The sequence below is a fragment of the Dendrobates tinctorius genome, unplaced genomic scaffold (assembly GCF_039654945.1).
Source record: "Dendrobates tinctorius isolate UK_male_01 unplaced genomic scaffold, ASM3965494v1 ptg000114l, whole genome shotgun sequence".
NCBI classification, from domain to species: domain Eukaryota; kingdom Metazoa; phylum Chordata; class Amphibia; order Anura; family Dendrobatidae; genus Dendrobates; species Dendrobates tinctorius.
The window spans coordinates 21,940,822-21,956,465 of NW_027361782.1; the positions used below are offsets into that span (position 1 = coordinate 21,940,822).

General features: G+C 45.2%; 1 protein-coding gene across 1 annotated transcript in view; it reads right to left on the reverse strand.

Moving 5' to 3' along the window:
- Positions 1 to 14,167, reverse strand: part of KLHL4 (kelch like family member 4) — a 330,006-nt gene extending 315,839 nt beyond the window's left edge. Inside the window, exon 1 of the mRNA XM_073589878.1 lies at positions 13,435 to 14,167. Within this exon, the coding sequence (XP_073445979.1) occupies positions 13,435 to 13,853 (419 nt within the window). The 5' untranslated portion in view covers positions 13,854 to 14,167. The remainder of the gene's footprint in view (positions 1 to 13,434) is intronic.
- Positions 14,168 to 15,644: the final 1,477 nt, after the last annotated feature.

Genomic DNA, 15,644 nt, shown 5'->3' on the forward strand with positions numbered 1-15,644 from the left:
AATAAGCCAAAATCCTTATGGGAAAGTGTTTTGTGGACAGATGAGACCAAGATAGAGCTTTTTTGGTAAAGCCCATCATTGCACTGTTTATCGAAAACGGAATGAGGCCTACAAAGAAAAGGACATAGTACCTATAGTCAGATATGGTGGAGGTTCACCCATGTTTTGGGTTTTTTTTGTTGCCTCTGTCGCTGGGTATCTTGACTGTAAGCAAGTCATTATGAAATCTGAAGATTACCAAAGGATTTTGAGTGGCAAATTAGTGCCCGGGCTCAGAAATCTGGATTTGTATCCTAAGTCATGGGTCTTCCAGCAGGACAATGACCCCAAACATACTTCAAGAATCTCCTAGAAACCGATGGAAACAAAGCCCTGGAGAGTTCTGAAGTGGCAGCAATGAGTCCAGACTTAAATCCTATTGATCACCTGTGGAGAGATCTTAAAATTGCTGTTGGTGGAAGACGCCTTCACGTATGAAAAACCTGGGGCAGTTTGATTGATTACAGCTATTTATTCAAAAGGGTGCAACCAAATATTAAGTTGAGGGTACATACAATTTTGTTTCGCTCATTTTGGGGGTTTTGTGTGAAATTATGTCCAATTTACCTTTGTTTCCATAGTTTTTTTGTGTTGTTCCAATACACACAAAGGAAATGAACATGTGTATAACAAAACATGTGGAATTGCAATAATTTTCTGAGAAATACATCATTTTCTAGAACAATTTCAAGGGTGTCAACAATTTTGGCCATGACTGTAGATGGTAACAATTATTCACTGCTGACTGTCACTCACTATTGTAATGTTTACTCAGTGTTTTACGGCTTTCTCTCCCTATCTCTATTGCTGAGCTGTAATGTACCGTCAATATCTAGAGTCACCCCAAAATGGCAACTGAATTCCCTGCCTCAGCTTTTATACAGGCTAGGATACTACATCCTGATTGGCTGAGCTCTACCATGTGATTTTATAGCAGCAAGGCTCTATGGTGCAGCCTGTACAATCCTGCCTTAGGTCATGTGAGTCTTTTTTGGCCATTGAAATCTTCTGTTTCATGTAAAATAGTTTTGTATGTTTTAGATTATCACAAAACAAATCACAAATTGTTTATATTTGCTGGAACCTGGACATTTTCTAAAATGTGATATGCACTTTAGTCACTTATCACTACTTTCCACATCTCTAGTGACCAATCTGAATGTTACTATTAGTCTTCTGTTTATGAAAATCATAAGTATACAAATGAAGCAGCTGTACAAATAGTTTTAATTTACCGTTTTATGTCTGCAGCTCTTGTGCAAACCTATGTGCAGTCCGATACGTCAGACGTGTTTGGCAGCCGTACACGTGTCTTTTTTGGTCCATAAAGGATAATAAGTATCTCTCTCTGCCGTGATCTGTGACTTTATTGTAGTCTCCACTGATGGATCCACAAAAGTCATTTGCAATAAATGGCTTTTAATCTGCACCACTCACAATGACCGGAAAACTCAGACACAGCAGATCAACGTTTCACAAATGTCTGCACTGATTAGGGATCTGTCATGATCAAAAAAGTCACCAATGGTTAAAAGAAAATGGACAAATTTGTTTGCTTTTCTCAGCAGTTTGATATCTCTAGTTTACAAATTTACTAGCTCCCTTCATATCCTGCAGATGGAGAGAAACATCACTGAGGATTCTGACTACGCAGAAGGTTTGTTTATACTTTGCAACCATGGAGACACATTAGTTCTGCATAGGAGCTGTAGACACAAAACGCTAGGTTATATTACCAATCCGAAATTATTTACACAATTTCTTCATGTTAATACTGGATACGTTATAGCAATAGATGTTTGCACATTTGCCTTCAAACAACTAATTTCCTTTGCTCCTAATCCCGAATGTAACAATTTGTGATTTTGTTTCTCTTGCTAACAATATTTTATCTGGAAATAGTCTAAAAGTCCTGTGTTGTTGAAGCCAATATTAGATGGATAATATTCGGGTTGGTGCGCTGGATCCTCCATGGTCACGGCGCTGTTTTACACCTTTAATAGCAAATATCGGTGTGCCGATCTCATCCATTGCTTGGTGACGTCCCTGTTCTTATCTACACATGGCAGACAGTTCTATCAGACCGAAGCCCCGCAGAAGCCAAAACGTCTTTTATTCTCCCTGATAAGATGAACTGACCCACTGACATGTATTCCTGAGCTCCCTGCGGAGAGATCGGCGCGGACGGATCCATTCCTTATTGTTACAAGAAACTTCCTGTTTCCAATTTCCCCGGTACAAGAACTATTAAAGGGATTTTACATTTTTATATAAGTAAACATAATAGCTTTTATAGTGAAAAGTTCAACAACAACAAATTCCGATTTCCCCCTTGTTTAAGGATCTCCACTTACTGTTGGTGAGCAGCATTCCTCTTTACATTCCTAGGCTGAAAAAAAAGAAATGTTTTGTCCTATTCCTGCCGACAGTTTGCACATTTGCAATCTTGGCAGACATTATACTCTGTAATCTGAACACAGAAGTGACACAAAAGTCTCTTCTGTCAGGAGAGTTTGCAACAATGTATCAGTGCAGAAAAAGTGTATGTATAAGGCCTCTTTCACACATCAGGTTTTCGCCGTCAGGCGCGATCCGGCGCTTTTGACAGAAACCGGATTCGGCGAAATGCAATGCCGGATCCGGTTTCCCCCCCATTGACTTGCATTTGCGCCGGATCGCGCCGGATGGCCATGCGTTTCATCCGGTTTTCGCCGGATCCGGCAATGTGTCGCAATGTGTCGCGATCCGGCGTCTGGAAAAAACGTCTACTGTAACGTTTTTTGTCTCCGGCGAAAAAGCCGGACGCGCCGGATCCGGCGCGTCCGGCTTTTTCACACAATGAAAGCCTATGAGCGCCGCAATGCGCCGGATCCGTTTTTTTTGGTCTGAGCATGCTCAGTAGCTCTGCCCACAGGAGATATATAAAAGCAAGACAATGAGACCCTCAGCCACACCCAACATGCCACCCAAGCCAAGAACCAGGAGCAGGAGAAGGCAGCAGACATCTGCAGCAGCAGCACCATCAGCAACACCCCAAATGGAGCAGCATGCTGAACGGGAGGGGAGTCCAGAAGCAGATGAGAGACGGTAATTATCAAATCCCCCATTCCTCCAAACTAGGGCCATGGAATATCAAGATATTCATTGGCCCTTTGTTTCTCTTTATTCAACAGCCGCTAAAGAGATGCAGCAGCAGCACCATCAGCACCACCCCAAATGGAGCAGCATGCTGAACGGGAGGGGAGTCCAGAAGCAGATGAGAGACGGTAATTATCAAATCCCCCATTCCTCCAAACTAGGGCCATGGAATATCAAGATATTCATTGGCCCTTTGTTTCTCTTTATTCAACAGCCGCCAAAGAGATGCAGCAGCAGCAGCAGCAGCAGAAATGGCATCACTGGCAGCAGCAATACCCACAGCCATGGAGTCTGGCCATCAACAGGACAGCACATCTTCTTCTGGGAGCCCTCCCTCGCATCGTCAGCGTTTGACGGTAAGTTTTTATTTCCAAAATCCATCATCTCTGTAATATATGTCTATTCATTGCCTTTTATTTCAAAACAGGAATCACAAGATGAAGAGGAGCTCCCAGAAGAAGAAGGAAGGGGTGGACAGACACCTGGAGTGGGCTCACAATTGGTAAGTTTTTTGCATCAAACGCAGAAACACAACATCACACTACACACAACACATAGAAAACAATGTTCTGCAGACCACACACAGCAAACAAATGCCTACATCCAAAGACATAACATTTTTTGTTTTCTTCTCTAGTATTCCCAATCTGGTGCTCGGCCAAGAGGTCCTCGCAGTGCCTCCCAGGGTCGTCGGCGACAGCAACGCGGCGGTCACCAGCGTGTAAGTATAAATATTTTTGCTTTGTTTTTTTGCACTTTTTATTTCATTTCTTTTGTGGAGGCTAATTATGTTATTTTTGTCTTTTTCTTTAACAGCCTTCACAGCGTGCTCCCGACTCTGACGGTGAGGATGGAGGGATTGATGTGGACCGCCTCATCGATCTCGTCAGAGAAAGGGAGCCGCTCTGGAATATGGCTGACCGCCGCCACGCTGACCTGATCATTACCCGACGACTCTGGGAGGAAATCTGTTCTCTCCTTGTGGGCCGCTGGGAGGACCTCGAAGCTCGGGCCCAGATTAAAGAGCGTAAGTATATACAGTAACGGTTGCTTGATGTAAACCAGTGTTTCCCGAACTCCAGTCCTCGTGGTCCCCACTGATCATGTGTTCAGGATTTCTATTTACTATGGAAATCCTGAAAACATGACCCCTGGGGACCATGAGGACTGGAGTTTGGGAAACACTGATGTTGTATACTAACCACTCCTTTCTCGTTTCAGGGAACAGAATTGTGAATCGGTGGCGGTCTGTGAGGGATCGTTTCAAGAAGGAGTTCAATAAAGAGATGCGGGCCCCGAGTGGATCTGGAGGACGCAGGAGCAAGTACAAGTACGCACAAGCCCTGTCGTTCCTCCGGGAAACAATGCTCACCAGAAGGTAAATATTACACACCACATGTGAAAAAAATGTTAGATGTAACTTTTTTTTTTCAGCCAGGGCCATACCATGTCAGCATTTTAATTGTTTTTTTTCTCTTTATTACACAGCACGGTGAGCAGCACTCGGGAGCCTGCACGATTGGACCCTTCTGAGGCGATCCCTGAGGAGACCGGCACCGAGGGACACTTCGACCGCCCCGGTACATCTGCACCTTCCCAGCCTTCCCACACATTCGACCCATCTGTCCCATCCACCAGCACAGGAGCATCGTGGCCGCCTACATTACATGAAGCTGCTGGTGAGGAGATCGCTTTCCCTTTACCCCACCCTTCTGCCCCTGCCGCCTCTAGTACACCTGCGGGTACTGGGCGGCAGCGGCAGAGGGGTCAGGAAAAGAGTTATGCGCAAGAGTTATTGCATCTGAATGCATCTTTCCAGAACTGTCTCAAAGTCTTGTCAGAGCAAATCGCCGCAGGCTTTCAGCAGATCAACTCCAGCATTCTGGAGGTGAAGACACTTCTGCAAACCATGCATTCAGAAGCAAGATCTTCGCCAAACCACACCTTTTTCAGGTCTGTTGTGGAGCGCATGGCAACACTATCTCCTACCCAGCAGATGCATGTAATGCATTCGTGCCACGGTGCTCTACAGCAGGTTACCTCCCAACCTCCACCTCCCACCACTGTAGTTCCTCCACCTGCACCCCCTCCAGCCACTTTCCATCCTCCCCCTCCTATTACATCTGCACCCCCTCCAGCCACTTTCCATCCTCCCCCTCCTATTACATACCAGCAACCTCACCAGTACCAGACATCTCCCCACTTCCAGCAACCTGCCCCGTCCCAAACTCCTTCCCCGTACCAAACTCCTTCCCCGTACCAAACTCCTTCCCCATACAACTTTCCATCAACATCATCTGCTCCTACAGTCCCTGCCCAACCCTCCACTCCACCGCCCACCACCTCTTCTGCCTCCCACATGTCCACCCATTCTGTAGCTTTTTCCACACCTTCACCTCTAACTGTTCCTTCCCCACCACGATCCCAGTCCTCTCTCCACACACCCAGTGTCGAAGTGTCCCGCAGCCCCTCCAGCAGTATTTCCACCCCACAGTACACAGATTTGTAATGTTTTTTTGTTGTAATAAAAATGCCCATTGGGTTTAAAACCTTTATTAAAAAAGTTTTTTGCACTTTAAAAACATAAAAAAAAAAAAAATTTAAATAAAAGTTAAATTCGTTTCACAATGGTTGTCTGTCATTTCTTTCTGCGGCGAACTATGTTTTAAAAAAAGGTTAAATACAGGGTATTTCAAAGGTAAAAAGGTATTCAAAACCAGGTATATAACTGTGGGTAAATTTTAGCTTTTTGCCACAGTTGTGTTCCTGGTTGTGTTTGAAGCAAAGTATTTCACCTAAAAAGTTGTGTTTATTGTTGGTGATTTCCTAACAATGTACACAACTTTTGTTAAAAGGTGAAATACTTTGCATAAAACACAACCAGGTACACACCTGTGGCCTAAAGCTAAAAATAGTAAGACCATGACAAGATAGCCAACTTTGGTTGGCAAAGGTATATACTGTTGGTCCAGAAGGTACACAAGTTTAGGGCACAAATCTTTCACACTCTGTCATCCCAGTGTACTCTGCCTTGAGGTGACATAAAGTATAATGGAAAATTGTCCCTGAAACCGTCACAGAACTTCTAGTGGTAATATTTCCAATGACAACATCCATCTTCGCCAGTAACTTGCTCTTCTCTCCAACCTGCACTTTCTTCTCTACAACCTGTCAAAGAAGGGCTGTAGGAACATGCTATATCTAGTTTTCCAGTAGCCAATCCCGTTCGGAAGGCCACAAGGGTCAATGTTAAAAACCGGATCCGGCGTAATCCGTCGAAAAACGGATAGAAAAACGGATAGAAAAACGGATGAACCGGATGAGACGGATCCGGTTTTGTCTGTCAAGAACAAGACGGATCCGGCAGAAAACCGGATCCGGCACTTCAGGTTTTACAAAACATTTGCCGGATCCGGCATTCCGGCACGACGCCGGATCGCGCCTGACGCCGAAAACCTGATGTGTGAAAGTAGCCTGAGGCCTCTTTCACACATCAGTTTTTTGCCTTCAGGCGCGATCCGGCTTTTTTTTGTAAAACCGGATCCGGCAAAATGCAATGCCAGATCCAGTTTTTCCCCATTGACTTGCATTAGCGCCGGATCGTGCCGGATGGCATTGCGTTTCATCCGTTTTTTGCCGGATCCGGCAACTTGTCTCATTCCGGCGTCTGGAAAAAACGGCTACTGTAACGTTTTTTGTCTCCGGTGAAAAAGCCGGAAGCGCCGGATCCGGCGCTTCCAGCTTTTTGTTACAATGAAAGTCTATGGGCGCCGGAATGCACCGGATCCAGAAAAAGACGGATCCAGCCACCGGATCCGGTTTTTTTAAGTCTGCGCATGCTCAGATCCAATTGGCCAGCCCCCAGGAACAGAAGACGGATCCAGCAAAAAAACGGATCCGTTTCTACAGTTCTCCAAATTTTATGCCGGATCCGTTTTTTCAAAAAATAGCCGGATCCTGCCTGACGGCAAAAAACTGATGTGTGAAAGTAGCCTAATCCAACATGTTAGAGTCGGTGCCAATATTACACCTCTGCATCGAACCTGGTGGAAATCACTGTGAAGTTCTTAACATTTTAATTTCTGTTTTAGGCTAATTTCACATTAGCGTTTTTTTGCGCACCATGCGTTTTTTGCATGCGTTTGCGTTTTTTTACGCGCAGTCGTTCTCTAGGGGTTAAAACCAGTGTCTAAACATTTTTACGCCCAAAACGCATGCGCACAAAAACGCAAACGAACGCATGTCCATGCGCACGCCTGCGTTCTCATAGATTGTAATGTGTTATTTTGTTGCATTCCGTGCGCAAGCGTGCGCATGTGCTTTTTTTTCGCCTTTCGGCGGACCCAAAAATGCAACAGGTTGCGTCTGGCGGGCCTAGGCGCACACCTTGAAAAACCGCATGCGCACAAAAACACATACGAACGTGTACAAACGCAAGACCATGCGCACGCCATGTTAAACATAGGGACGCATGACGCATGCGCATGGTCTCGCACGATGCGCTGCGCAAAAAAACGCTAATGTGAAACCAACTTTAGAGATACATTTCTGCTGGAAAATTCTGCATCGTGTGAATGAGATTTATTTGAAATCCGTCAAAACCGCCGAGACTGTAATCGGCTGCAGATTTTCTATGTACAAATATTCACAGAAGATCCTCGGCATCATCCTTGTCTTTGCTGAGTAGCTTTGGAGCTAATTGTATCGGGTGTAGATTTGACTTTTGGATTTAAGCGCTGAAAATGCACCAAACTTAAAGAAAGTAGCTGTAAAGGATGAATTGAATTAACAAAAACATCTTAGCGTCTATCATTATAGCTGATCCCTGGGGGGTCTCAGCAGTCAGACCTCCAGATAGATCCTGAGATTGGATCTCTAGGACCTCGAGGACAGGCTGTGGAGCGCTGTACTTGGCTTTCTCCAGAAGACTCTTGGACAATGAATAAAGAACATGCAATTCTGCTCCATTCAGGATGCCATCTACATATAGCAGATAACTCACCCTAATTCTTTAGTAAATTGGGACAAATCACTTCAATGTTCTTTTCTCTCAGATTACATACTGAACACTCTTATTAGGCTGGAAAAAGACGAGCGTACAAAATCCGATGCCAGATGCTAATGACCCTCGTCTTCAACCCTGCAGCGAGCGTGAGACGAGTGTCAGTGTTCTGCGCTCCAATCCTCTCGCATGAGGGAATCACAGCACAGGTGCGGAGGAGACAAAGAAAATAATTTCTCCATCTCCTTCTTTGCCTGACTCGGTGTATATCGGACTGCACTGGGATGACATTTGAGTGCAGCCCACAGTTTTACAAGCACCTATAGACTTGTATGGTTCATAGTGAGCCGAGTCTCGATGCCTGTCGGCATGAGAAAATCATTGCAGATGTGATTTGCCCCATAGAATAACACTGGGCCGAGTGCTATGCAGCCTTAAAGGGAACCTGTCAGTTGAATCATGCTGCCCAAACCACAGGCAGCATTACCAGAGCCTGACTGCACATTCGCAGGCAGAAATGTTTTAATAAAGTATAATGATCCGGCCAAAGACTATAGGGAGACACCTGACTGGTCTGCTGTCACCTTCTCCCCGGCCATCTCCAGGAGATTGACAGTTCCCAGCCTATGTACATGCAGGAGCTCGACCTTCCAATCAGTGAGGGTGGTGCAGGGAGAAGCCGGCCATGGGTGACGCTGGACTCGTCTCTGCCTTTGTTCTCTGACTCAGATCTTCCAACTACTGCATGTATTCCGGTGATTCAGAGAAAAACATACCTGGCTGCAATGGTGCACCTAACATTGCTTTTTACCCTACATGCACCACTTTTAAGGCTGGTTTCACATTCGCGTTAAAACGACGCTGCGCACTGCGTCGTTAAGCCCCGCCCCGATCTGGCTCCCTGCCCGCCCCATCCGGGATCACCGCCTACTTTCGCATTTGCACGCATGCGATCGGCGCACCCTATCTTTAGCATAGGGTGCGCAGATCATGCGCTGCCAGTGTGAAAGTAGCGTGCTGCGCACTTTTGACGGTGCGCCGTGCTCGCCGAAATGCAGCATGTTGCACTTCGGCACGCACGGCGCACCGTCAAAAGTGCGCAGCACGCTACTTTCACACTGGCAGCGCATGATCTGCGCACCCTATGCTAAAGATAGGGTGCGCCGATCGCATGCGTGCAAATGCGAAAGTAGGCGGTGATCCCGGATGGGGCAGGCAGGGAGCCGGATCGGGGCGGGGCTTAACGACGCAGTGCGCAGCGTCGTTTTAACGCGAATGTGAAACCAGCCTAAGGCTGTGTGCACACGCTGCGGATTCCGCTGCGTTTCCGCAGCGGTTTTGGCCGCTGCGGACACGCAGCAGTTTTAGCTGCGGTGTACAGTACCATTCATTTGAATGGGAAAAAAAAAACGCTGTGCCGACGCTGCGGAAAAAACCGCGCGGATTTGCTGCGGTTTTGAATCCGCAGAAAGAATTGCATGTCAATTCTTTCTGCGGAAACCGCTGCGGGTTCCTATCTCCACCATTGTGGAGATAGTGAATCCGCAGGACCAAACCGCAGGCAAAACCGCAGATAATCCGCAGGTCTTTGGACCTGCGGATTATCTGCGGTTTTTGCAAAATCCGTGCGGATTAATCCGCAGCGGATTCCGCAGCGTGTGCACGTACCCTTAGGGGGATTTGTATCAGTCTGTTGGGGCCAATTTGCAGAAAATGTTTGTAATTAACATCATCACTTATTTATGTGACTAAGCCGCGGTATATCAACACTTAAAATATAAGTGTAACATTTGAGGTTCCGTTTCAATAGAACGTCCAACAGAATGTGTTGGCCTCTACCTTCTCCCTCATCTCCCTCTCTTCATCGAGTTTTATGGGCACCAACTGCCATCTCCTATCTCAGTAATTGGAGGGCCTGTACTTAATAATGACAGATTTTGTCCGTGAATTAAGATATATTACAAAGTTATCTAGTTTTATTTATTACGCATGAAATATTGATTTACGAAAAAAAGAAAAAAAAAAAACAATGGCTACTAATTAACCAATGGTCTAGCAAATACCTTTACCTGCCCATATCACCCATGTTGTGTCCAGAATGATTTGCATAGAGCACATTACTATTTTACATGGAGTTTGGTCCTTTCCTGATGTTTATGTCCATACACGCTGAAATTATTGCTTATGAGATTTTTCTTTCCCATTATAGATCCAGAGGATGACCATGAGAACAGCTTTTTTGGAGAATTGCCTCCACTTTTTCTCTGTTGAACAGACAGGAGTAAATTGTGCAGCAATAATAAAAGAAATTAATATAATTATTTTTATGTGCAATAGTGCTAGACAATTCCAAAATAATACTACGAAAAAAGTGCGTAAGCAGCAATTTCATCAACGATTGAAATAATGGCGCCATGCAATGTCCAGAGAATATTGTCTTAAAGGACGTAAAAACCCATCTTTATACACTGTACTGTCTTATAATGTTCAATCTATAGTGCCATGCTATGCAACATATACCGTAATATAATTATACCGTACACAACACACAGAGCTCTGCAAATACCCACAGTGCCACAGTTATCACCATATGGTGCCCAAATAGTGGGATATAACATCGCTGCCACAAAGTATCCAAAAACTAACCTCAAAGTCTGTCAATGCCCCTGTAATCAGCCACAAAGTATCCTGCTGTTTTTAGGCTTCTACAATTCAGAGTAGTGCTTTTATTACTTGCTTTGGAGAATTTCGATAGACCTCATTGTGATCGGACCCAAAGCCATTGATTTTATTGTTGTAGTCTATCACCAATCCACATCTATGAAACAGTGATTTCCCTTGTCCGATCTGATGTTATCCCTAATATAATGGAGCTGTGAGTGTACTATTACCTATCCAGTTCACTATGGCCTCTGCTAAAAATTCTGACCATCCCTTTGTGTTCTCCTCTGAACAATGTCAGACACAGCCCGAAAAAAGGCCTTATGCAAGAATATTATATGGGCGCTTTACAGTCCAATAGCTCATCATTGTGCTTGATTTGACCTATTTTGGAGGTGGACATGGGCACCTTACCTCTTCTTGTGAATAACTGAGATACAGAAAGAAGTATGCAAATGAGAAATACTTCCCCATAGACTTGACATTTTCCCCAATCAGCCTTCATGCTGAGCTTCTTATATAATAAAACTATAATCTCAGCACCGAATCTGATCTGATTAGTGACAGCTGTAATATCTATAAGATGTTCTATGCAGTCATAACAATAATAAAGAACAGAACCTTTATCCATAATAATCGGACAGCACAATGACTGATGTCCACGTACAGAAGTCTATACAAACTTTGCATGAATTTAACATTATTATTCTTTGGCATTCTCTGAATATTAGAACTGTTACGTTGAGTACAATAGTCATTAGAATCCAACTTCATCTAAACGTAGGATTGCAATCTTACATAGCAGGAAGAGGAGTATATTTCGCACTAGTTTAGATACATGGTCTGTATTAACTTTTAATAATTAAGTGTGAAATCTCTTTAGGATCACACTGAGTTTTTGGATTAGGATTTTGAAGCAAAATCTGCTTTAAGGACCAGACCATCAACAGCTTCAAATATTGTTGGAAGTACATTTACGAGCAAATCTTCAACATCCAAATAAAAAGCGTGAACATTTGATTAGGAGAAGCCCCCATGTCTGAAGTGGAGATGTGAGAACTTCTAGAGCCATTGTCTTGGCTGCTTCCTGCCTGACCCTGTGTCCTGTATGCTGGCATATATAGTAAAGTGCACGTTCACATACAGGCTAGGACTGGCCCACAGGGTAACAGGGGAAACCCCCGGGGGGCCCCTGTGCAGATCTGGGCCCCCAACCCCACTATATGGATAGTACTTGGCATAATTCACTTGATTTACTCTATACAGAAAAAAGCAGCAAGTCATCATTCATTAACCAAACTACCCAGCTTATTATTATTTAGAGATATAGGTGCATTTCTGAATGAGGGGAGTGTAATATTTGTATGCAGGAGAAAAGTGGGCCCCTCAAAGTCAATGTTACTGGTGGGCCCTTGTCACCCCAGCCCAACACTGTTCACATATGGCATTTCCACTACACTTAGTTTATCAAGCCCTGCACAGGCACATACTGTCCACTGGCCCAGCCTGAACCTTCAGCTAGTGTAGTTCTCATACCCCTCTCTGTAAGACCTCATACCCCTCTCTGTAAGATCTCATACACCTCTCTGTGAGATTTCATACCCCTCTCTGTGAGATCTCATACCCCTCTCTGTGAGATCTCATACCCCTCTCTGTGAGATCTCATACCCTTCTCTGTGAGATCTCATACCCCTCCCTGCATGATATCATATCCTTCCCTGTAAGATTTCATATCCCTCCCTGTAAGATCTCATACGCCTCCCTGAGATCTCATACCCCTCCCTGTAAGATCTCATACCCCTCTCTGCAAGTTCTCATATCCCTCCCTGTAAGATTTCATATCCCTCCCTGTAAGATCTCATACCCCTCTCTGTAAGATCTAATATCCCTCCCTGTAAGATCTCATACCCCTCTCTGTAAGATCTCATATCCCTCCCTCTAAGATCTCATACCCCTCTCTGTAAGTTCTCATATCCCTCTCGGTAAGATCTCATATCCCTCCCTATCTTCTGCCTCTTCTTAGAGGGTACATGCTCCTCAGTCTTCTACAGTACATAGTATATAGAGTCCATCCCAGGACACAAGCCTCTCCTGGAATGATATCCCATGTTAGGAATCACCTGGCTCAGTATCTGCATTGAGATTGGTGCCCTGTAGATGGACAGTGTTCACACTTTGACATGAAGCAGAGTCGCACCTAGGTGGCACAGCAGCAGGCAGAGCAGAACTTGTAGCACCTCTCACGGCTCAAGGTTAATGGATGAAGAACAGTGAGTACTGATGGATTCCAGGGTCCTAAATCTACAAGATTTCTGACCTCCATCTTTTCTGTGTGAGATCACACACAGGAGTTGGATGATTCTTAACAACCAAAAAGAAGAGCTGAAATCAAAGGTAACAAAAAAAAGAAGGAAGGAATGGGAGCCAAACGAGGAGTGGATACAAAGAGACAACAAATAGGAGGTTGCGGATGAAGTGTAACTAGAACGCTGCAATCAATACAGTGGACACAATATATCAGCAATGGGCCGATGTGAACTAGTAAGTGCAATGCCTCCTGGGGAGCCCGCAACAGATCAATGCCCAACTCCTACCTGTCAGCGGATTCCTCCCTGTTCTCCTGGGGGGGGATGGAGACCTCCTGGATGCTGTTGTCCTCTTCTTTCCTCAGTTTCTCCTCAGTACTGTGGGGTTTGGGGATCTCTTCACTGTTTTGCAGGTGCTCTATAAGGTTCTGCTGGTGCCAGGACGGGATGGATCGCTGGTGGACAGGGGTTGGACCTGGCACCGGGGCCAGGATGTTGTGGACAGGGCTGCTGTTCTTCTTTAGTCCATTCCTGTCCCGGGAATGGTTTTTGAGCCTATTGTGAACCGGAGTCCCCCTGTGCTCATATCCTTCCTGCTGCAGGCACCCCCCAGATCCTGGAGACCCTTGTGAGGGGTGGCTGAACCACCTCCAGCGCAGCCTGAGGATCTGCTTAACATCAAACTCTTTCTTCCCTGACACTGACATTTTCCTTTTTTGCAAAAAAATAAACCAAGTGGAATGTGTAAGTGTGCAGCAGCTGTCTCTCCCTCTAGCCCTTCAGTGCAGGAGCCGAGCAGCCTTGTCCCTGGTGCATGCTGCAAGCACCTCCAGCCCATGCTCTGCCACTGCTGCTCACTGTGGAGGTGGGATCCATACTGACAGGATGATGAGGTCAGACCTTAAACAAGTAAATCAGCTTCGCACAGGAAAGTAGCAGCCAGCAGAACACCAGTCAGCTGCTGGCTCCATTACAGACACAGAGCCCAGCTCACATGATCTGCAAGAGAGCACAGCAGCAATGCTGGCAATGCCTGGCTCCATAGCAGATGACTCCACATCCATGCCATCTGCATGTCCTCCACCACAGAGCACAGCACTGGCTTCTGTGCAGCTCCCTCCATGATATTATCTAGTCTCTGGCTAAGATCAGGAAACTGGGGGAAGAGTATACAATGTATCCATAGCTGAAGGAACAGACCATATTACCTGCCAAATGTAGTGTGTTATGATGCTACATTGTTCTGGGTTATTGTCATAAGTGCCAAACACAAAGGCTGCTAAAATGTATAATACAGGTGTGAGGATAAAGATAAAGGGGAGAGGTGAAGGAAGGTTACAATAGCCACAGCAGAAATTGATCCCTCTGACATTGAGGTAAGTTGTATACATTGATGTGACACATTTGTAATTAGCCTGGAGTGTAAGGCTATGTGCACACGCTGCGGTTCCGCTGCGGTTTTGGCCCTGCGGAACCGCAGCAGTTCCGCAGACCAAGTACAGTACCATGTAACCCTATGGGTTTTCAAAACCGCTGTGCTCACGCTGCGTTTTTTTCCGTGCGGTTTTGCTGCGTTTTTTTTTTTCCGCAGCATGTCAATTGTTTCTGCGGATTCCGCTGCGGTTTCACACCTTTAACATAGTAGAGGTGTGAAACCGCAGGCCAAACCGCAGGTCACTTTACCTGCGGTTCCGCGGGAAAATACCCGCAGTTGAATCTGCAGCGTGTGCACATAGCCTAAGAGTGTAAGGAGGCAAATAATGTGGGAATCAATCAAACCATTGAATGGAAAATGGTCAGAAAGGTAAATTCTAAAAAGTGCTCAGTGTTATTTAGTGCAGCAGAGGTGGCAAAGTGAGCAGCGATGTATCACAGCTGCCTATACTCCCTGACAGAAGTTATGTCGCTTATCCATGTTATGCAAATAAAAGCTTATAACCTGACGTTAAATTCATCCAATGGTTGTATAAATTATTCTTTTGAAAGCTGAAACCCTCCGAAATGTGGTTTAGGTAAAGAAAATAAATTGGCATCAATGCAGAAATATTGATCACTTAATGGACACAGAATGGTCAGATTTTGGCAAGATGAAAGTTTTGTTGCCTGGTCATATAATGCACCCAATCCTAGTTTACATCCTAACCTGTGCTCAGTAAATGATTAGTTAATTAGTAGGTGTGTATAAAAAGAAACCCAGCACCCCAGACCTTCACTTGAGCTGCAACTTGAGCTCTGACAACATGCCAAAAATCATCCCTGTGACCAAAGCCTGGATTATCAAGAGGCTGAAGACCAGATCCACTGCAGAGGTGGCTGGCACCTTTAATGTGTCTCAGTGTCTCAGTGTCAAGTACAAAGTATTAAAAAAAATTCAAAGAGACTGGAGATGTGTTTGACAAGCCCAGGTCTGGCAGACCCCGAAAGACAACTGCTCAGGAGGAACGTTTGTTGGTTAGAAGATCCAAAGCATGCCCCTCTTCCACTGCAGCAGAGCTCCA